Source organism: Elgaria multicarinata, chromosome 18, assembly GCF_023053635.1.
Source record: "Elgaria multicarinata webbii isolate HBS135686 ecotype San Diego chromosome 18, rElgMul1.1.pri, whole genome shotgun sequence".
In the NCBI taxonomy this organism is placed as follows: Eukaryota; Metazoa; Chordata; class Lepidosauria; order Squamata; family Anguidae; genus Elgaria; species Elgaria multicarinata.
This window is the reverse complement of record NC_086188.1, coordinates 6,393,805-6,416,890: the sequence shown is the minus strand read 5'-3', so window position 1 is coordinate 6,416,890 and position 23,086 is coordinate 6,393,805. Positions and strand designations below refer to the sequence as shown.

Below are 23,086 nucleotides of genomic sequence, written 5' to 3'. Positions count from 1 at the left end.
CGGCTTTGAGCTAGCTGCGTCAAATCACAAATTCTGAGAATGCCTTGGACTGCAAGAAGATCAAACCAGTCCATACTCCAGGAAATAAAGCCAGACTGCTCACTTGAGGGAATGGTATTAAAGGCAAAAGTGACGTACTTTGGCCACATAATGAGAAGACAGGATACCCTGGAGAAGAGGCTGAAGCTAGGGAAAGTGGAAGGCAAAAGGAAGAGGGGCCGACCAAGGGCAAGATAGAGGGATGATATTCTGGAGGTGACAGACTTGACCTTGGGGGAGCTAGGGGTGGCGACAGCCGACAAAGCTCTGGCATGGGGCTGGTCCATGAAGTCACAAAGAGTTGGAAACGACTGAACGAATAAACAACAACAAAATAAATAAATAAATGAAAAGCAGTGTCCCTGCTAAAGCCACTGCAATATTGGTATGTAAGAATAAAAGCCAATTTAAAATCCTATTCTTACCATGGCCAGTGGCACGATTCCCACAAGGTCTTTCTGGCAAATGAAGATCTCAGAGAGGGCTGTGTCTGTCGTCCTCTTTCGGGGGTATTCCACCTGCCACGTGATCGGCTGTGTGCCCGAAAGACTGCTGAAGCTGGCAATTTCGAAGTTCAGCCGCACAACCTCACTGAACATGTTGCTGTTACTCCTGGAAGGGGAGGCGCGGGGAGAAGAAAAGTAGAACAGGTTGGATAGGATGCTAAACAAAGTTTCCGAAGTAAGACTGAGGTGCAAGTTCAAATGTTTGAAGTTTCAGCTCAGATTCACTGGGCAGGTGGTTGAAAATGGGGCAGGGGTGGTATTTCTGCGAAGGTATTTCTGTGAGGGGGTGGGTGACAAAATTTCCTGGCCCATTCAGCCTACCCATTTCAGATTCGGATCCGAATCCAAAGTGGACTGGGGCAATTCTAAGGCTCCCCAAGCCGAATCGACCTCTGAAGTGTGTGTGTGTGTGTGTGTGTGTGTGTGTGTGTGCTTGCACAACCCACTTGAAACAAATGTCTGGGTTCGCAAGTGTATGTCTTTGCACCAGGCTCTGGTTGGTAGATCTTGGAGTAAAAAACCCCGAACAAAATAGGACCCACAAGCCCTCCTCTGCATGTCCGGACAGATGGTTGATCTTCAGATATTAGAAAGCGCTGCTGCTTAACTTTGCTGCTCATGGGTGAAATGCCTCCAATGTAAAGCTAACCATTCTCACTGACAGTCTGGAACATTTTGCTTCACCCTCCTGGTTAAAGGAAAGAGAGGTCTCTGCTTCCTGTTAAACCCACCCCCCTGCCACAGATACAATGGCTATTTGAACATCTTTTGTCATTGACTATCATTTCCACTGCTAATGCTTTTCTCCCCCTCTTAATTTGTCTATACTCTATTTCCTCTAACTTCTTAGAACACAGCAATAAAACACGTAAGCAGATTTTTCAATACACACACACACACAGCTTCTCTCTCTCCCTTCCCAGGCACCTCTTTGTTCCGGTGAGAAGTCAGCTTGCTGTTTAGTATTCACCCGATGTGGAATTCTCTCTCTGCTGACACCGAAAGCAAAACGGCATTAGCCTCCACCGGCAATAGCAACAGTTTAAAGGCTTTAAAGCTTCGCAGAGAGGCTACAGCTAAGGAAAACATGCCTCTTCAGGAGTTCTCAGGGAAGGTATCTGGTTGTTGTTGATTTTTATTTTAAAAGTTTCCATTTCTGTAAGGTCATTGGGCATTATCGAAACAGGACTTGGATTCACTTGAGATCACCCAGTACAGCTGCAAACTGGGAAGAAAGAATACATCTGTTTATGTTCCACATCACTTTCTCCTGTGCCCATGCACCCATCTGTTCCATCCACATTAATGTTAGATCAATGTTCTTTTCACCCAAGGATGAGATCCAAACAGCCCTTAAGCACGACTCCACCATTCCAGCGACAGAGGGTTCAAAAGCGCTTTATTGATTAGTAATCAAGGCCTGGTCTCTTCAAAGGGAGCAATCAGACAAAAGACATAGGGAATATGGTACAGTATTAAAGCTTTCAAGGGGCAGGGCCCAGTAGCAGCATTAACCAATCAGAACATAACACTGAGGCATAGCTAATTATGCTAAACAGTCCTGTAAATAACACCTTTGGCCTGACAGTAAGTTATAGAGAGTTAACTTCGACACAGACAGCTGGAGCCAGGACTCTTGTTTATATTAGTAATCAAGGATGCAAGGACGCACACAAGGAGACATTCTCATACAGGGCATTATGACATTTTGCTTGGTGTGCAATGGAGATTTTACAGTTTCCTGTTAAAAATGGAGGTGGTTCTGCTAACATTAAGCCCTATATGGTTCGGGTCCAGGTTATTTGAAAGAACGCATTCTCCCTTATGAGCCTGCCTGTGCTTTGAGATCTTCTGGAGAGGCCCTTCTTTCAGTCCCACCTTCTTCACAGGCGCGCTTGGTGGGAACATGGGAGAGGGCCTTCTCGGTGGCTGCTCTGGTGCTCTGGAACTCTCTTCCCAGGGAAGCTAGGCTGGCTCCCTCCTTGATGGGCTTTCGGAAGCAGGCTAAAACTTTTTTGTTCCAGCAGGCCTTTGGAGAATAGTCTGGCCCTCCATCTATGTTAATGTCTTATAATTTTGTTGTGTATTTTAAATGTTTATGGTTTGTTTTTCCCTCCCCCCCATGTATATTTAAAACTGTGTAAGGCCGCCTTGAGGCCCAGCATTGGGCAAAAGGCGGGATACAAATAAATATAATAATAATAATAATAATAATAGCTATATTATTATTATTATTATTATTATTATTATTATTATTATTCTGCAAGGGGTAACTGTTTATACAGTTACACGGGCACGGCACACCCGCGTACCCTAGCCAACCACCACTAGTCAGGGCTCTCTGCCTTCCACATTGATTGCTGTTATTGTAATGCAACCAGAGAGAAGGCCTTCTCAGTGGTGGCCCCCCAATTATGGAATGATCTCCCCGATGAGGCCCGTCGGGCACCAACATTGCTATCTTTTCAGCACCAGTCAAGACTTTTCTCTACTCCCAGGCATTTAGCAGCATGAGTTTTAATCAGCCCCAGATCTATCTTTAGGTCTGGTTGATAGTTCAAAGTTGTTTTTAAACAGATGTTGCCTTTGTTTGCTGACTATTTTTATATAGGGAGTAGAGGGTTTTTTTTTGGGGGGGGGTTGCACTTCATTGCCACTTAACCCTACCTTTTTACATTTTCTCCAACCCCCAACCCCTCTACACTCAAGAGTATATCTACATACATCTGACAACCTAAGATAAAACTCCACATATCTGATGGTGTGGAATTTAGTCCATGTGAGTTTACGCATTAATAAATGTGTTAGTCTTTAAGTTGCTTAAGGTCTCTTCGTCAGTTTTTCTGCAACAGACTAACATGATTGTTGGAAGTCATAATCTTTCGGTAATTATGTCTCTCTCTCCCTTGTTTTTTGATTGCCTGTTTTATGCAGAAGTTTGCACAAAACCACAGCAATCTGACTGTGTACATCCAGTGGGGCATATTTTATTAATGTCATATTCTGTTGCATATGGGATGCTGCATGTTGTGGGTACCAGAAACTGACATCCAGCAGCAGCAGAAAGTGGAAGAAAGCTGTTTTACAGGTGGTTACTCACTTAGCTACTTCAGGACCTAGGAGAGCTCCCAAGGACAGCTGCAGTTGCTCTAACCAAGCCCAAAGCTCTTTCTCTTCCCAAACCAGTTTGACGACTGCCAGATCTCCCTGTTCCAACTCCGGCATTCTACCCATTACAACACGCTGGCTCTCGGCAGTTTCACAGCAGCGATTTCAGACATCGACATAAGCTTCCAGAACGAAGTGAAATAAGATCCCGAAATGAACTCTACCCTTGGAGAAATTGGCTAAAGTGCTGTAATTTCATCTTACTCGGAATTTGGCTTGGGCAGACTAGCAGCTGTGTGGAATTGTATAATATTGGGCATGGACTGGAGTTAACAACCCTCGCACCAAACAATGGGAAGGGTGGGGAAAGACATCCGATTTTGGAGACAGCAACCTTCAGCTTGCATTCCCTGTGAGGCAAGAGGAGCTGGGCTTTTGATCACCCCACCTCCATATCAGACGTTAGCTCCTATTGTTACCCTCTTTCTTGGCACTTGTAAGATATAGTCCCACTCGGCACCACATAAAGCTATTTCTTAGGGATGGGACAATCTGTCAATTTTAGGCCCTCATTTTTCTGACTGTAGCTTCAGTTTGACCAAATGCTGCATAAATGTATGAGTTTTGTTTGTAAAACACCACACACAAAAACACATATGCATTTCCAGGGTGAACTTCTCTTAATATATGCATTTTGGTACACATTTTTGTGTACCCTCGTCCTCGTCCTCGTCCTTGTCCTCCTCCTCCTCCTTCCTTCCTTCCTTCCTCCTCCTCCTCCTCTCTCCTCCTCCTCCTCCTCCCTCCTCCTCCTCCTCCTCCTTCCTTCTCCTCGTCCTTCCTTCTCCTCCTCCTCCTCCTTCCTTCTCCTCGTCCTTCCTTCTCCTCCTCCTCCCTCCTCCTCCTCCTCCCCTCTTCCTCCTCCCTCCTCCTCCTCCCTTCTCCTCCTCCTCCTCCTCCTCCTCCTCCTCCTCCTCCTCCTCCTCCTCCTCCTCCTCCTCCTCCTCTTCTTCTTCTTCTTCTTCTTCTTCTTCTTCTTCTTCTTCTTCTTCTTCTTCTTCTTCTTCTTCTTCTTCTTCTTCATCTTCCAAGGCATTTTCCCTGTGATCATGCTTTTCTATGCATTATTGTCATAACTGAATTCATTTTATGTGCACTTTTCTTTCCCATGATATTCATTTATTTATTTTTTTAAAAAAATCACATTACTTTTTGAGGGGAGAACTACAGCGCTAATTTCAGGAAACTGTGGATTTCAGTGTACCACTCCTTTTCAATTTGCTCATTCATTTGGCAGGTGCCAATTTGTTCATTTGCATAAAAAGTCAGACAAATTGAAACCCGCTCATGGCTAATTCCTAGACAAGTCTACAGAGAAATAAGTGCAGTTGAGTTCAATGGAGATTTGCTCCCAGGTAAGCGTCTATACGACTTTAGCCCAGGGGCTGGGATGTGTTATTGATTATTCAGTTAAATTCATGTTTATGTTGACTAAAATATTGCTCCTGATTAATTGGGCATTTTTTTAAAAAAACAAACCAAATGCTTATAAAATATATTAAAACAGGCATTCCCTTTTTCTGTTAATTGGAGGGGGATACTTCTTCCAAGACATAGCTGTTATGTCACTTAAGGACACAAAAGCATGGGGCAAAGTTATATAAAAGAGAAGCAGGAGAAATAGCTGCTGGTAACCAATTTCAAAGCCAATTTAAATGACTTTAAAAGGGGGTGAGGAAATTCCTGGAGGAGAATGTGTTCAATAGCTTCTAGGCCTGATGGCTATATGCTACCTCCAGAATCAGAGACAGAAAGGCTATATACAGCAGTTGCTGGGGAACATGGGTAGGAGGGAGCTGTTGTCCTGTTTGTGGGTCCATGTTTGACAGCTGTTTGGCCACTGTGAGGACAGGGTGCTGGACTAGATAGACTAGTAGATAGATTGATCTAATCCAGCAGGGCTTTTCTTATGACAATCTTGGTGAGAAGGTAGACTCAGTGAGGGAGAGGGACATTGTGGGTGTCTTAGAAAAGGTACTCAAAAGACTGGAGCAGACACTGGTATAAGCTATATTGAGAGCTTACTGTATTTCAAGGGCCCTTTTCCGTGGCGGGCAGAAATCTTGCCAATTTTGTTTTCCAAGCTAAGCAAATAACGTTACTAAGAAATCTAGGCTATTCTAAGAAGAACTAAAAAAAATGCACACACTCAAAACACCTCAGAAAAGCAATTTCCATGTTATTGTTATTTGCCCTTGGGAATGGTATTTTAAACACAAAAGTGCTTGAAGATGTGTTTCAATCTCAGAATTCCAGGAAAGAAGGTACAATTGACTTAGAATGCTATAATCTAGTCTGTGCGAGGCACGCTGCATTCAGAACCTAACTCTGTGCCGATGCTCTATAAAGCCATCTTGAAATGCAAAAAAGTAAAATGTTCACCGGTTGCAAAACAGTTGAAAAGCAATAATGTGTGTCTATCTATTGGAAGGGATGGACCTGAAAGATGGGCCCACGTAAGACTGTCCGAATTTTGTGAAATCCGTCCAGTGTGTGTTCCGTGGTTGTGTGGTGTCGTTCATTACAGCTTCCATTCAGAGACGGATTTGATTCCCCCCAGCTCTGTTATGCGGAAAAGTGCGTAAATATTTCTGCTAGAGACTTCACGACAATGTACAAGCCCTAAACAACTTGGGACCAGGATACCTGAGAGACCGCCTTCTCCCCTACCAAACTGCCCAGTCACTGAGGTCATCCGAGAGCATGCTCCTGGTGGTTCCATGTAAACCCATCCTCCGATTGGAGCCCGCCAGGAGAAGAGCCTTCAGTGTGGTGGCCCCCCTCCTATGGAAATCCCTGCCTCTGGAGGTCAGGCAGGTGCCAACTTTGTATTCCTTTCAGCGCCTCCTGAAAATGTCATTATTCCAGGAAGTCTTTCCTTAATGACCAGCTACGGTTCCCTGTACATTTTGCTTCTTTTAAAATCTATTTTAAAGTGTTTTATTCTGTTTTTATTTTATTTTATCTTGTACACCGCTCCGAATTTTTCAATGGGGAGCGGTATATAAAGATTGTATATAAAATAAATGTACATCATCTATGTCAGTGTGTAACATTTTGCATATTGATCCCCATTCCATTTGATTTCCCCCCTGCATATATTTTCCAGCATGGCATATGTCTCAGGAGAAACTTGTGAGGTTTCCTGAGAATGAATTTGTGTAAATTTTGGGATAGTAAACAAATAAATCCAGAGGTCCGCAGACTCCACGTGTCCTGAGGAGGCCGGTCTGCCATGGATTCCAGTGGTCAGAGTTTTGGAAATCCAAATTCTTTTAAGTCCATGTCAAATTAATCCAGCATCGCTACCCTTGGCATGCCTAGAGCTAAGATTCCCAGTTGAGGCTCCAAGATGCTGCCTAGGGAAGGTTTTAGATCTCTGAGCTACTTGCTAAAACATTCTTGTGTAAAAGCCATAATTTGGGCTTGGTTGTCACTATATTTTGAGTCCAACTGGCAACGCGTGTTCTCATTTGGTGCACGTGCACACTGAGGCAATAATAATAATAATAATAATAATAATAATAATAATAATAATATATTTCTCACCCACCTCTCCAATTGGATCGAGGTGGGGAACAACATCAAGTATAAAATACATAAAATACTGATTAAAAACATGGTATACACTGTTTAAAAACATCCTAAAAGCATCCTAAAAACATACTAAAAATATCCTAAAATTCCACTGGATAGGCCTGCTGGAAGAGATCAGTCTTGGTAGCTTTCTTGGATGCTAAAAGACTATCAAGCTGATGAGTCTCCTCTGGCAGGCCATTCCACAGTCTGGGAGCTGCAGAAGAGAAGGTCCTCTGGGTAATACCTGTCAGCCTAGTTTTGGCATACTGAAGTTGGTTCTTCCCAGAGGACCTGAGTGTGTGGGGTGGATTGTATGGGAGAAGGCGATCCCGCAGGTAGCCTGGACCCAAACCATGTAGGGCTTTAAAGGTGATAACCAACACTATATACGTCTCCTGGAAACTAATTGGCAGCCAGCGAAGAGATTTTAGGACTGGTGTGATGTGATCACCCCTAGATGTTCCAGTGACCAACCTGGCTGCCATATTTTGAACTAGGTGAAGTTTCTGGACTAGGCACAAAGGTAGCCCTATGTAGAGCGCATTGCAGAAGTCGAGCCTCGAAGTTACCAGCCCTGATAGACAAGGGCTGAGCTGGAGTTTGTTAGCAATCTTTTCTTGGTTCAAAATGAGGTGTGAGTTTCAAGATACTCTTTGCTACTTGTTCATGTTCCTGGCTGCAGTGAAGATTTGCTACCTGCTGCCAGCCATATTTCCCCCTCATTTTTTGTTTTATCATAAGATGCCAAAGCAAGAACAGGAACCATTGCCCTCACTCTTTATTGGCTACACGATGTAGCCAATGAGATCTGGCTATATCATGGCAGTGGAAGCCAAATCAGAGTGAGGGTGATGCTTGTTGCTAAAGCAAAGAGTAAAAAACCCAAAACAAAACCCAGAAGCAGTGAGGTACACAACTGCCATCCTGCTAAATGGGGCAGACATTTTGCCTACTGTTCATAGGAGGTCTCCAAAATTCCCTAAAGGGAATGTCCTTTGCAGCTCCCAAACAGGACGGTGAAGTTGAGGGAGCCATTTTGTCTTAACCAAAGTTGGACAAATAGAAAGATAGACAGAGAGAGAACTATGAATCACCAGGAACATGTAACCCTGTGCTGAGCAACAGAAAGAGTTAAACACACGATATGGGGACAAATACATTATTATTATTTTCAAATCTGCACAAAACCATAAGGGAAACACGGACACAAGAGAACGTGAGAGGCTATGGCGGATGGAAATTCAGCAGTCAGTATTTGAACGAAGGGTTCTGTGTGTGTTTTTTCCATACGGCGGTCTGAGGAGAGGGGGGGAAGCAGCCGCCCCCCAACTTCTGTAATTATTGATGCATTTTGCTCGGAAGTGCAAAGATATTTGCAACAAGCCAAAGAACTGAGAATATTGAAGGTGTAAATGGAGCAGCCTCGACTGAAAATGGAGATTGGAAGAGACACAGAGAACATGTTGGAAGGTAGAGGCCATTAAGGTAAATATCACCCCCATCTCTCCCTTCTTTCAGTGTTTGCAGCATCATTGGACCATCTTGTCCATTTTTTAAAAAAAAAAACATTATTATTATTATTATTATTATTATTATTATTATTATTATTATTCTAATAAGTTTTGTCCCCTCATTAGATAGATGGGTTCTGCCTTCAAATGGATACTGATGTGGACATTTGGTCTGCTTCTGGTGAAGCCTTTGTATAATAGCAGGTTGCATAGATTTCATACAAATCCATGCATGTGTATCTTTTTAAGAGATGGGAAAAATAAAAAAAAAATTTTTGGGGGGGTGCCCATGGACACCATGCTGGGGACCTCTTTGCAGGTACCATTAGAGGAGCCTGTGGAATACCCACGTGCTACCTGGTCCTCTTCATCTGGAGATGGTTGGGATTGAACCTGGAACCTTCTGAAGTCAAAGCAGACATTCTACCACTGAGCCATGGGGCCTTCCTAGCATATTAACCTTCCTTTTACGGAGTCATTACTCCCCCTAGCTCCATATCGTCTACTTTGCCTGGCAGCAGGTCTCTAAAATCGCAGGTAGATTTTGGAGACCATCTGCCCTTTCTCACTGGACATGGAAGGGATAGAACATGGGGCCTTCTGCATTCCAAACATGTGCTCTGCCATTGAACTTTGGTCCAATCTCCTTATGATCTCCTTGATTTAAAAAAAAGGTACAAATTCCTTTTGCCATGAACTTTGGGACATTCTTCTTTTTAAAAATGAAAACTCTTATCACCATCTCTGTCCACAGATTTTCATCAAGTGTCAAAACTTGGACAGGAAAGTGCAGGGGATCGATGTGCTGTTAGTTTTATCCCCCTCCCTCTTGGTAAAATGCTTGCAGGAGTGGGTGCTAACATTGACAGGAGATGAGGAAGGGTGGGCATAGTTTCAAAGATCAGATCTCTCTTAAAAATGCAGCTCCTTGCTGATTTTCTATTGATATGTTTCTTGATGTGCCCCTCCTAAGCTCCGGTTTGAGTAGTTACTTGACATTTATGTCAAAACTAAATCCCATAAAAGGTCAGAAGAGGGCTTAAATGTTACTACTTGAGCAAATAATAACAACACACACAGACACACACACACCTTGCTGCAAATACAAATTGAACAGAAAGACTGGTGAACTTTATCCATCATAGGAGAGAATTCATTTTCTCTGAAGTGTAAGAAATACCTTCATACTGCCTCTCCTCACCCTGTCTTCCCCAACCTTTCACCCGTCACATGTGTGGGACAACAATGCCTATTATCCCCAGCCAACGGATGGCTGATGGGAGTTGTATCCAACACAACTGAAGGGCACCAAGTTGAATAACGCTGCTATAGCTGATAGGTCAGTGTGAATTCTGAAAGGGCCTAATCTCCTCCTGCCCCCCTACCTAAAGTTTGTAAGAACGTAACCAGGGCTCTAGTGGATCACAACAAAGGTCCATCAAATCCAGTATTCTCTTTCCAATCATGGCCATCTGAAGACCTCTAGGAAGCTGTCACAAGGGTTGCCACATAGATGATGAAGTCAATTGTTTCTCTGCTGCTCTGGCATCAAATGCCAAGAAAGGAGATTTTAACGGCACATTAGGAAGAACTTCCCAATGGTCTGATTTGTTTGGAACAGACAACCTCAGAAGGTGGTGGACTTTCTTAGAAGTTCTTTAAGCAGAGGCTGCAGAGCCATCTATCAGGGCAGGTTCAACATCAGGGGTAGGCATGGTTGGGCACCTGTCAAGGGCCCATATCTCAGCAGGGTCCTACTGACAAGAACCCCCCCAGGACTTTCTCCTCCTTCTTCACCATTGCAGCCTCCTTCTTCATTTGCCTCCCTCTGGCCCAATGGAAGATGCTGTCCCATCACCAGTGTTGAAGAAATGGTCTAGTCAGCTTTTGTACATGAAATGGGAAAGGGTGCCATCTTGTTCTTCGGCTCAAGCAGCAAAATGCCCCAAGTGGAGCCTGACCTGGGGAATCCCAAAGAGTCAGATTAGGACTCTAGGCAGGTTGGATTTGACCCCCAGGCCTGAATTTCAACACCCTTGTTATACGCTTAGTAAAACTACTAAGTATGCCTCTGGATTAAATCATCCCATGTCCCAGGTAACATCTGGATTTTTCTTCCTTCTCTATAATGCGATACCTTGTATCAAAGCAAGACCCTGCATTGAGTGCCCTCTCCAGAACACATCTGCACATCTTGCTGTTTAGAAGGCCTTATCATTTATCAGACTAAGAGCAAACACACACACAAACACACACAAACACACAACACCCACAGGGGAATTTGTCTCCACATGCATCAATCTGGAGGTGCATTTGATATCTCCCTCTTGCATCTAACATTTATGATCTGGTGGTGGATGGGAAGCAATGAAGGTTCTATTGGAGGCAGCTGTGTAAGCAATTCCCATTTAACTGGAGGACAATGAAAAATTAATCTCAACTGAATGTAACTAAGTTTTTCGGAGAAACAGCAAAACCACTCAGACATTATCATCTTCAACAGATGTTTGCTGACTGCCTTCATTTACAAAATTACCTGTCATGTTTTACTGTTTCCTCCAGGAAACAGAACAGCCCCTTTTCCCCCCTCAAGAAAAAAAAAAATCAGTAGTCCCGGCTGTCTGTCGGAGTTAATAAAATGTTCCCCATATAAATAGGATATTAAAAGAGCTTTTGACTTGCAGCCATAACAGTTAGCTGGAATGATTGAAGTACAACAAATGGGAGAAATTCTCCCTTCTATTGATTGCAGTTCGATACTCTTAACTACAGAAGGGGAGTTCAAAAGAGTCTCGGGCAGTTAAAAGACTGTTCTATTTTCTCGTGCGCGCCTCGCTCTTTTCTCTGAACATCTGTTTCTGCTTTTGGAGGAGGCGAGGTGACATTTGTCATGTCTGAAAAGTCGTTTTCTTACAGGGAAACAAAAAAGACGGAAAAAAGAATGCTTATGGCACAAAGAAAATTGATCAGGAGCCATGGGGCCAACAGAATGCGCAGCAGCAACCATCAGAAAAGAAAAACAGTTTCCAAGAATTCGCTTGCCTCTTCTCCTGTCCGGTGGAATTAGCTTGCCTCAAGCCAGGGATGTAATATGCTAATTACAGAGGAGTGGTTTCCCTCACTTCCATTCCAACTTTCTTTTATCCCTTCCAGTTCTGCTCTGTTTACATTCCAGGAGGATTTCTAGATTTCAGATTTGATTATTTGCCAAAACCGTAACTCATAACCCAGCCACCCAGCAAGTGAAGACACAGAACGAGGAAACTACCAATACCATAACAAAAGAGAAAATGTTTTTGTTTTCCTCTGCAGAAAGCCTTGCTGAACAACTAGGATTTGGTCAAATACCTAAAACTGTAAAGTTTCATGGGATGGCTTATCTCAACTGGGAGGGCATTCCACAGAGCGTGTGCCATCACCAAGAAGACCATACTTCTTGTGCCACCTGCATGGACTCAGCTAGTTGAGGAATCTGGAGGAAGACCTCAGATGATGAATAGGGGACGTGTGGAGGAACATATGGCTTCTTGGATTAGCTACAGGGGATATCCCAACCAATTAGGGACCATGTATCTAAATGGATGACAACATGAAGCCACATAGCCAGTCAGACTTGGCATTGCCATTGTGGAGAAGTTCCAGTGGTAGCCGTGTTAGTCTCTTGCACGAAATACAACAAAAGAGTCTAATGGCATCTTAAAGACTAAGGCCTGTTTCTACACCTGCCTTTTTTCCAGGGATCATCCTGGGATCATCCCTGTGCATGCCAATGACACACAGGGGATCTCGGGAGCAGTCAGGGATGATCCCTCCATTTTCCTGAGATAATCCTTTGGTGCAGAAAGGTCCTAACACATTTATTCTGGCATACGTTATCCTTCAAAGGAAGTGGGGCCCATCTGTGAAAGCTTATGGTAGAACGTTTGTTTGTTTGTTTTTAGTCTTTAAGGTAGGGGTATGCACGGACCCCCCACTCCGCTTCACTTTAAGATCCGCCATTTTCAGATCGGCCCGCTCCGCCCCACCCCCACTCCGCCTGTGCCCACTCCGCTCCGCTCGGAGCTCCGGATCCGGATCGGAGCTCCGGTCCCCCCCCATAGGGGGGGTTACTGGGCCCTGCTGCCATCGCCGCCCATGCGGCGACGGCGGCAGAGCCCGGTAAGGAGGAGGGGGGCCTTACCTGCCACCGTCCGTGGTCCGTCGCCGTCTTCAATTGAGCCCGTGGTTCCACCAGGAAGTCTGGGCCGCCAATGCAGCCCAGACTTCCTGCTGGAACCAAGGGCTCAATTGGAGACGCTGACGGACCGCGGACGGAGGCAGGTAAGGGAGAGGAGGGTGGGGGGCGTTACCGGGCCCTGCTGCTGTCGCCGCATGGGCGACAGTGACAGCGGCAGGGCCCGGTAAACCCCACTTACCTTTCTGGCGGAGCTCCGGATCGAGGCGAAGGATCCGCCTTCACCTCGATCCTCTTCGCCACGCTCCGCCGGCCCCCCAATCCTCTTCGCCTCCGCCTTAAGGGCAGGCGAAGCCCCCCGCTCCGCTCCTGCTTCTCCGGTCCGATTAGAAGTGGAGCACATCCCTACTTTAAGGTGCCCACAAGGTTCTTTGTTGTTATTGTGGATAAACAAAGTCAATTTAGAGTGAGGGCAAGAGAATATAAACAGGTCAGCATTTTTACTGGCCGTCCTGAAAATGCACTTGGGAAAGGGGCACATTTTTTCGACTGGAGCCAAAACTCATTCCCAAAGCCACCACATTGTTTCGGCCGAGCTCTGGTTCTTCAGTATTGTCTATATGGCACAAGGTCACGTTCTCCTTCAGCACTGAGGAAACAAATCAAAAGCTGCTACCCAACCGCGACTCTGCCATAGCGTTCTCAACTCACATAACATCGAGCGATCAATATTCAGTTTAGAAATAATTGATAGGATGATACAGCAAGCTCATGCTAAAGGATTAAGCCCCGACCAATAATAATAACCTCAAGGCCTTTTATAATGTAGAGAATCTTCTTCTGAGGTGGGAAATAATTCCTACAGGAGGAGAAATTCTGACAAATCGCATTAAGTTGTCAGAAATCTATACATGTACGACTTGTAGGGGTTGATGGGCTGATAGCAGTTGATGGGCTCTTCCATATGGATTTTAACTCTGGTGACACATCGTGTCCTCCGATGTCTGTCTGTGCGAACCGCATGCCAGAATTTGGGGGCAGGAAATTCTCAGTGCATAGTAAAATGTGGAGATCACACCTCTCAGGACAACTCTACTTCTGTCAAGAGTTGAGAAGGAGGGATCTGTCATTTGACAGTTTTGAGGTCACGCTAGTGTCCCATTTCCACATCAGTCCAACCCACTGGCTATTTTTGCACCCTTTGCCATCCTTGAATTACTGAATGTGCTGATGAAATTTAACAGCAGATGCAAAAAAATAAGAATCGTGGTTTCACTCTTGATCACGGCATGTGCCTTGTTTGAAACCAAAATGGCACAGCCTAGAGGCTTTGGAGAGTATTATTTTCCTAGAAATCAAGCTGTGCATTCCCCACAAGCCTTATTTAACAGCAAAATCATGTCTTGTCTATCATTCTGTCTGTCTGTCAGATGGACAGCCATCTGTCAGGCATGCTTTAAGGTGGATTCCTCCATTGAGCAGGGGTGGTTGGACTCGATGGGATATATGGGCCCCTTCCAAATCTACTATTCTATTATTCTATGACCCCTGCTTCACCAAATTTTGGCAGAGCATTTGGCCATTCAGTTAAGGGTGCAAAACCCACTGGTTTTTAGAGAAGGGAGCTGTCTGTCAAACCAGCAAAAGTCCCCCACCCCTGCCCTATACACTAATGACAAAACTCATGCACAAAAGAGAGGCGTGGGGGTGCTGGGGAGAACCTTGAGATTTGCAGCTGTACAAAAATAGTCTTGGTTGTGGCACTGGGAGAAAACCAAATATGCCAATAAGATCTGAGCACGATCAATGTGGATAGGGAGACATTTTTCTCCCTCTTTCAAAATACTACAACCCAATGGGGTCATCCCATGAAGCTGATGAGTGGGAGATTCAGGACAGATAAAAGCAAAGACTTCTTCGCACAGCACAGAGTTAAATTATGGAAGTTGCTACCATAAGAGGTACACATTTGGATGGATTTAAAAGGGGGGGGGGTGGATAACTTCCTGGAGGAGAAGGCAATCAATGGCTACTAGCCCTCCAGTATCTGAGGTAGTAAGCCCATGTGCACCAGTTGCTGGGGAACATGGGTGGGAGGGTGCTGTTACACCGTGTCCTGCCTTGTTGGTCCCCAGCCGATGGCTGGTTGGCCATTGTGTGAACAGAATGCTGGACTAGATGGACCCTTGGTCTGATCCAGCAGGGCTCTTCTTCTGTCTTTAATGTTGACTTAATACTGGGGTGGGAAGGGAAAGAAAACCAGGGAGGGTGGAATAGAATATTCTGGAAATGGGCATGACTAGTTGGCTGGCTGCCTGGAACCCTGAACAGCAGGACTCCATGTTACAACTTCCCAATTGTGATTCCCTAATATGGAATGACGCCCACCCCCCACCCCCGCGGCCACCGGAGAGTGCGTGGATCGTTTCCACACCACGCTTCTAAACCCGCTTTGCTTCTTCGTCACTGCCTGTTCAGACTCAATTAAAGTTTATGCAAAGTTAGGATTTTTTTAAATTATTAGTTTAATTCCAGCGTGCATCCGTTTACCAAGGCTTAAACTGAATCTCATTAGGTCTCTAACATGCAGAGAGAGAGAGAGAGAGAGAGAGAGAGATGCCATTCCAATTTCAAAGAGACTCACAGCCCATGGCGCTGGGACGTTACGAGGGCCGATTGAAATTGAAGCCGAAACGGCAGCACGCGGCGCTCTTTTTGACTACTCATTTCCTCCGAGCCTCAAAATTAAAGCCGTGATGGATGAGCTGCCTGTACCGTTTATTTAGCCCAGCTTTGTAATCCAACAGCACAAAAAATATTGGGCCCGGGGCTGAAATTCAGAAAAGCACAATAAGGACCTCCAGAAAGCATCTGCGTCGCAACGCGGGGGGCATCCGAGTTATGAAATTGTACAGGTGATGGATGTAGGTCTGCAGCAAAGCTGAAGTTCCGTTCCGTTTCCTCTCCTATCTTACACACACACACACGGACTGTTGGGAACATTGCTTACAAGCTGATTTAAAGTTATGAGAATGTGTCTTCCTCAAGCTCTTCACTTCACCCCTTGCATTACTGATTCGGTACGAGCTTTATCACACCAACGTTATACTGTGCCATCACTGCGAATTGCGTGCAAAGGACTCCGAAGTTTTCCAGCTTATAAGCTGCTTTTATTGTGAAGTACTCTGACGTTTTACAGCTTATAATCTGCTTTTATTGTGAAGTACTCCCAAGCATCCTGCTTTAATTGTGCTAAAAAGGCAGAAGACTCGCCGTATTTTGATACTAGTTTTCGAGCGTATCTTCCGAGCGGCCACTGGGGTGCAGGAGCAGGATTTGAAGGGAAAAAATCAAACAAATGCTTACATCTGCATAAGCTTTAAAGATAAAGACATCAAAATCGGCACAGTAGTAGACATTAAGGAGAGCTTTAAGCATGCCAAATTTGAATCAGATTGGTTCATCTGTTGATTTTTATGATTTTTTTTAACATTTCCCCCCTTAAAACCACTTCCTGGTATGCAAAGGATCTAGCCACCTGGTAGCAACAACAACAACAACGCCGACAGCTTAGTGCTGTAGGGGATAATTCAAGGGAAACAGGTACATGGCATGAAGCTCTATGTTTCTCCTCTGCCTCCCACCCATGATGTGGCTCCCTCAAGCTCCAAATGAGGATACAACTCCCATTTGTGCAACTGCTGTCATGGGGACAGAGCGAGAGGCCGGTTGGCTCTAGTTTTCCACGGCCTTATGGGTACATAGAAGGGAGATGAACAATTACCGCAAAGAAGAGAGCTCATGTTGCTTGATTAATACCTTCTGAAATTTTACAGGAGGTAAAAAGAAATGGGACGTCTCCATGGCCCCCAGGAGTGCAGCTAGCCATCCCACCAGGGGGGATCTGAGTCTTAAAAGGAAGCGTTGTCATGACCCAGATGCAAAGCTAAGCACAACATGCTAGGGACCTATCTGGCTGTCACAAGCTCAGGAAGCAAGTGAAACTGTAGAGCCATCTGCCTTTTTAATAGCTTGATAGCTGCCCTGATATTTTTAGGGATGGGCAGGGGGGAGAGGGAAATGCCCTCCCCCATTTTTTTGCTCCATTCATAGGTTGGGAAAGCACAGGGGAATTCCTGCTATTTTAAGGAGTGGGCAATTGTGTGTATGTGTGTGTGTGTGTGTGTGTGTGTGTATGCTGGAGGGGGATTATTGCACCTCTTTAAACTCTGTCAGTCTGTCAGCCACCATTTTAGATTCTCCCAAATGCTCTGTTCTGAAGGGTATTTATTTATTTATTTATTTATTTATTACATTTATATACCGCCCCACAGCCGAAGCTCTCTGGGCGGTTTATTTGGAGGCAAAAAGCATGGCGGCTACCAACATTGCTCCCCACCACCAATCAACAAATGGTATTAAGAACATAAGAACAGCAGAAGAGCCCTGATGCTGGATCAGACCAAGGGTCCATCTAGTCCAGCACTCTGTTCACACAGTAGCCAACCAGCAATCGGCCAGGGATGAACAAGGCAGGACATGATGCAACAGCACCCTCCCGCCCAGGTTCCCCAGCAACTGGTGCACACAGGCTTATTGCCTCGAATATACTGTCGCTAACCTTAATAGCCATTAATGCACATCCTCCAAGAATTTGACTCTTTTTTAAAAGGGGGATTTATTTATTTATTAATTAAGGGAAACACCGCTAACTGCTTCACCCAAGCTGGAAACTCCAAATTTGCTCCCCAAAATTCACTTTAGGTGAAATTCATTTGTTCCTCAGAATCTTTTCTTAGATGTTACTTTGCCACTTCAGGGAACTACAGATTCCTAGGGTTCCTTATCTAGGAATCATGTCCGTCGGACCGTTCTGAAATTAGTTTGAACATGTAGCATAGACATGTTTTGTGTGAGTCTATGAGACAAAAACAAATGCTCAGTGCGATACCCACAAGATACCCTAGAGGTCACCCTAACAACCTTCAACAGTTTGAAACAGGCTAAGCGAATGGATCACTAATCAAATCAATTTCCTCCCGGAAAATTGATTCGGAATTGAAAGGGAAGGATGGGTTGAGCGTGATTGGTATTGTTAAGCCAGAACATCAAGTTGATGAATAACGGTCATTACGCTGCATTGTACAAGATGGAACTATAAGATTGGAGGCGTTGCCTGCGCAAACGATTGGGGTTAATAAGGAGAAGTTATAGATCTCAATATGTGGGAGTGGAAACAAAGGTTTGGGATGTATTCAAGAGACTCGCTAGAGGGTTTAACCTTGCAAAACTCAGCACCAAGAGGGAAGCTGGGGACAGATTTTGAGCTAAGGAGTCACAACTCATCTACATATCTTAGGGCTACATCAGTGCACTTCTATACCACTATAAAGCAGTAGTGTGGCTCCTGCCTTTTATATGCCACATTCATACCACTTTCATAGTGGAATATCCTGCTTGGTGTAGATGAGGCCAAGATGAAACACTTGTAGGATGTAACTGTTTCGCTTCCCTGGACAAGGACAGACCTCGCCTGCCATTTTGAATCCCCAGAACACGTAGGCTCCTGAATACTGGTATTGCTATTGAAGATAATGTGCTGGACTGAAAAAGTTTGGGAACTTGTGCTTAGTGAATACTAACGGGGTTTATTTGCTTTTGTTTTAAAGGCACTGGCTTGGGATTTCTGTTTTCCCATGCCCTCCCCCCCTTCCTACTCCTTTCATGCTTTATTGCCTGGTTGATTTATCTCTTCTCACCGTCGTCGAAAGCCAAATTGGGCAACAGTGTGATGTTCTATTGCTGAAGTCAGCTGTTTATGAGTTTCAGCAGATGTTCCAGTTTCTAAAATACTGAGATTATTGGTGGGGGTGGGGTGGGAGAGAAACCAACCTCTTCTTGGCTATGCATCATGTTGTCCTTTCTTCTCTGCACTTCCCAAGTCACAAAGGAAGAGTTTCTTCTCAGAAGCTGATCAAATATGTGAACTGAGATGGGGGCAGGGGGAAGAGAAGAAGAGTTGACACCCCTTCATCTGTTCCCAGCACTTGAACCCCAAAAGTGACATCAGTAACACAATTGATTAAAGGGAAAGGGGGGCAGCAAAGGAAGAAGGGGGTGGGTGAGAGCACAGGAAAGTAAACAGAAGTGGTAGGGTCTGGAGGCAAAGGCTATCCATGGCTACTAGCCCTGATGGTTGGGTGCTATCTACAGTGTTCGAGGCAATAAGCCTGTGCGCACCAGCTGCTGGGAAACATGGGCAGGAGGGTGCTGTTGCACCATGGCTTGCTCGTTCATCCCTGGCCGATGGCTGGTTGGCCACTGTGTGAACAGAGTGCTGGACTAGATGGACCCTTGGTCTGATCCAGCAGGGCTCTTCTTATGTTCTTATGTCTGGTGACACTGAGAGGACTGTTTGTCCACACACATACACACAGTGTTCAGATGACACACTAAGCCATGGTGGTTAAGCATTTTGGACTAAACATTATGGCTTAGTGTGTCACGTGCACCATTCCTAACCATGGCGCCTCCATAACCACAGTTTAAACACATTCACTAACCATTTGTTGCAAAATGGTTAGCAGCCTAATCATGGCTTAGCAGGTCATCTGAATAGACTCAAAGAGGTCCAGAAATTCGCTGCTGCTTCTACGCCACATGCCGGTTACCCCCCTAACCCAACCCCACCTTCAACGTTCCAAGTGCCACATTATGAACCCCCATGGGCTTTCATTTGCAAATACAAAATATTTAAAGAATAAGTACATTGATTTTTAAAAAAGAAAAGAAATTCCAGTCTGCCAGCTACAATAGAAAGAGAACAAGGAATTTATAAATATGGAGCTTATAGTGTCTTTACAAGAGATGGCCAGGATCTCTTCTCGATCATTCCAAAGTGCAGGACATGAAATAATGGGCTCAAGTTACAGGAAGCCAGATTCTGGCTGGACATCAGGAAAAACTTCCTGACTGTTAAAGCGGCACAACAATGGAACCAGTTCCCTAGGGAGGTTGTGGGCTCTCCCACACCGGAGGCCTTCCAGAGACAGCTGGACAACCATCTGTCAGGGATGCTTTAGGGTGGATTCTTGCACTGAGGAATTGATGGCCTTATAGGCCCCTTCCAACTCTACTATTCTATGATTCTATGAAATGTTTGCCAACACATGTTTTCAGGAACATGTCTTCATTCTGGTGGAATGAAACCCTCCTTTCTGAACAGACTTTTCAGGGTTGTGCGAATCAACAAACTGAAGCTTGCTGCTAATCTCTGGTTTCGATATTGAAGCCTGTTCTGTCTCATCTCTGTGTCAGATGGTGAGTTTTGTTTTGTTTCTGTTTTTCCACGTAAAAATCTGTGCATCTTTTCAAGTGCACATCGATTGTGTGTCCTTTTGAAATGAATGCATTTTTCCCGCATTGACGAAAGTGCATTTGGACACATTTTTCAAATGCATGCATTTTTGGACGTTTTTTGCTCAAAATGTATGGACTTCAGATTGGGTTCAGCTCTGCATTTCATAGAATCATAGAATAGTAGAGTTGGAAGGGGCCTATAAGGCCACCGAGTCCAACCCCCTGCTCAATGCAGGAATCCACCCTAAAGCATCCCTGACAGATGGTTGTCCAGCTGCCTCTTTGGTTCTGGGAGGTGGGAATTGGACACATTCTAGTCGAAACCTGAAATGAATTTCTCACCCAACCCTAGTTTGAACAGATAACCTAGCTACACCTGGCAGCTTGTTAGAGTGGAAGGTTCTGGAATGAACAGTCATAGTAACACAGATTGGCCTTGATACTAACTGGCAAGACCAAACACCCGTGACTGCTTATCAATGCACACTGGAATCAGTGATGTCAGAGAAACATTTGTAATTTGCCAGCTGAGTAGTATATAAATTGAATAAATGAACGAATAAATGAATAAATAAATAACTCCTCCATAATATGAATTTGTCTAGCTTGTAATGCTTGGTTAGCATTGAATTGAGTGCTATTTAGCCCTCAATTTCTTATCCGGCTTGGATAATAATCTAAGGCAGTTTAACTGCTTCTGTGACAATGTCCCAGGTACCAGGACCTTGGGAAATGCAGTTTTCCCAAGGCACCTGAGTCCTCTTAACAACACCGGGAAGTTAAGAGGTCTGAGGGTCCTTTGTTGGAATGTGTGCGTGTGTGGCGTGCTGTTGATCATGCAGTATACGATTTATTTGGGGAAATAGCTCGCTTTGGCGTGCCTGCTTCTGAATTGAGCCTAGAGGAATGTGTCCAATTGTGGACTGGAATAGAGGTGCAAATAATTGTTTTCAAAAATACCGCTTCCTGGGGAAGGACCCAGCTTGGAAGGGGTGAAACCAGGACAGACCGCACTGCGAGAGAAATGCAAAATCACCCCTCCCCACAGGCTGAAGCATAAAAATACAGGGGACATTGATGGAGGGGAAACACACATTTTCAGAAGTGTGCACATGTGCTGGAATAGTGAGTGCAGAAGGCAGGCAGCCTTGCATTTGGGAGTGCACAAGGCAGGTGGAAGAATGCATAAATCCTCATGGTGCGAAGGACATCAAGGTCCAGTCCAGGAGCTTAGGAAAGAAGGAAGATCTCTGTGTTTCTTTCCACGCTGTAGTTCACGAAGTCTTTGCATCAGCATTCCTCCGCCCTGTAACCTGGAATTGAATTTGTGACCATCCTCGGGAGGGCAGGCTGGAAGGATGGATTTGAAAGTTTTGCACATCAGATGTAAACCCGTGTCCCCATGAACTGTACTATAAATAAACTTGGCATTGCTTCAGTACATTACATGGCACCATGTGGCCTTTTAGATAGTGAAAAAGAAAATATATATAAAGGAGTTTCAAGGTTTCTGACTATATGCACTTTCCCCGGTGCCTGTTTACCCTACCCTGTGCCTGTTTGCATTCTCTTTCCCTCCTTATTGTTTACTACAACTTTATTAGATTGTAAGCCTATGCGGCAGGGTCTTGCTATTTACTGTGTAATCTGTACAGCACCATGTACATTGATGGTGCTATATAAATAAATAATAATAAAATAATGATAATTTACTGGATCAAAGCAAAGTCCCATCTAGTAAGCGTCCTGCTTCTCATGATGGCCATTTAAGATGATTCTTGGAATCTGACAGTCAACTTTCACCCAGCGTTACCTCCCCAATTCTTCCATATCTGGAGGGCAGCTAGCATAGTATACCAAGGTACAGGGCCCACTCACCTGCTCCTTGAACTCTGCAGTATTCTCTGACACATCACGGTTGTGGTTGAATGTTTTCCACCATTGCCCACCTCCTGCGTCACGTCCCACTGTCGTGGGTCACTGGCCTTTGCACTCAGGATATTTACACCTTTCTTCACCTTTGCCCTGTTGGGAAGGAGAATTGCTATAACAACCACAATAATACAGTAATACTTAATGGCATACTTCTGCCAATCCTTCACAGAATTATTTATTTATATTTATTTATTTATTTATTACATTTTTATACCGCCCAATAGCCGAAGCTCTCTGGGTGGTTCACAAAAATTAAAACCATAATAAAACAACCAACAGTCTAAAAACACAGTTACAAAATACAGTATAAAAAGCACAACCAGGATATAACCACGCAGCAGAAATTGATATAAGATTAAAATACAGAATTAGAACTGTATAATTTAAATTTAAGTTAAAATTAAGTGTTAAAATACTGAGAGAATAAAAAAGGTCTTCAGCTGGCGACGAAAGGAGTACAGTGTAGGCGCCAGGCGGACCTCTCTGGGGAGCTCATTCCACAGCCGGGGTGCCACAGTGGAGAAAGCCCTCCTCCTAGTAGCCACCTGCCTCACTTCCTTTGGCAGGAGCTCACGGAGGCTGTTTCTACACCAAAGGCTGTTTCTACACCAGCCCGAAAATCCAGGCTGGTCACAGCCAAGTCCCTGTGTGTCCAAATGATGCACAGGGACTCTCAGGGGTAAAGGGGGGCAAGCATGGGTTTTCCCAGGGATAAATAATCCTTGGGAAAACCCAATTCTTCCTGTGGTCTTGGGATCGTCCCAAGATCGGAGATGTGTGGGTGCCTGTCCCGGCTTCTTCCTTCCTCCCCACGA

At 44.7% G+C, this 23,086-nt stretch overlaps 1 protein-coding gene across 1 annotated transcript in view; it reads right to left on the bottom strand.

Moving 5' to 3' along the window:
* Positions 1-23,086, bottom strand: part of TMEM132C (transmembrane protein 132C) — a 309,285-nt gene that overhangs the window by 54,037 nt on the left and 232,162 nt on the right. Inside the window, exons 3-4 of the mRNA XM_063144326.1 lie at positions 22,215-22,361; positions 465-651 (exon numbers count right to left, since the gene is read on the bottom strand). Coding sequence (XP_063000396.1) covers positions 465-651; positions 22,215-22,361 — 334 coding nt within the window. The remainder of the gene's footprint in view (positions 1-464; positions 652-22,214; positions 22,362-23,086) is intronic.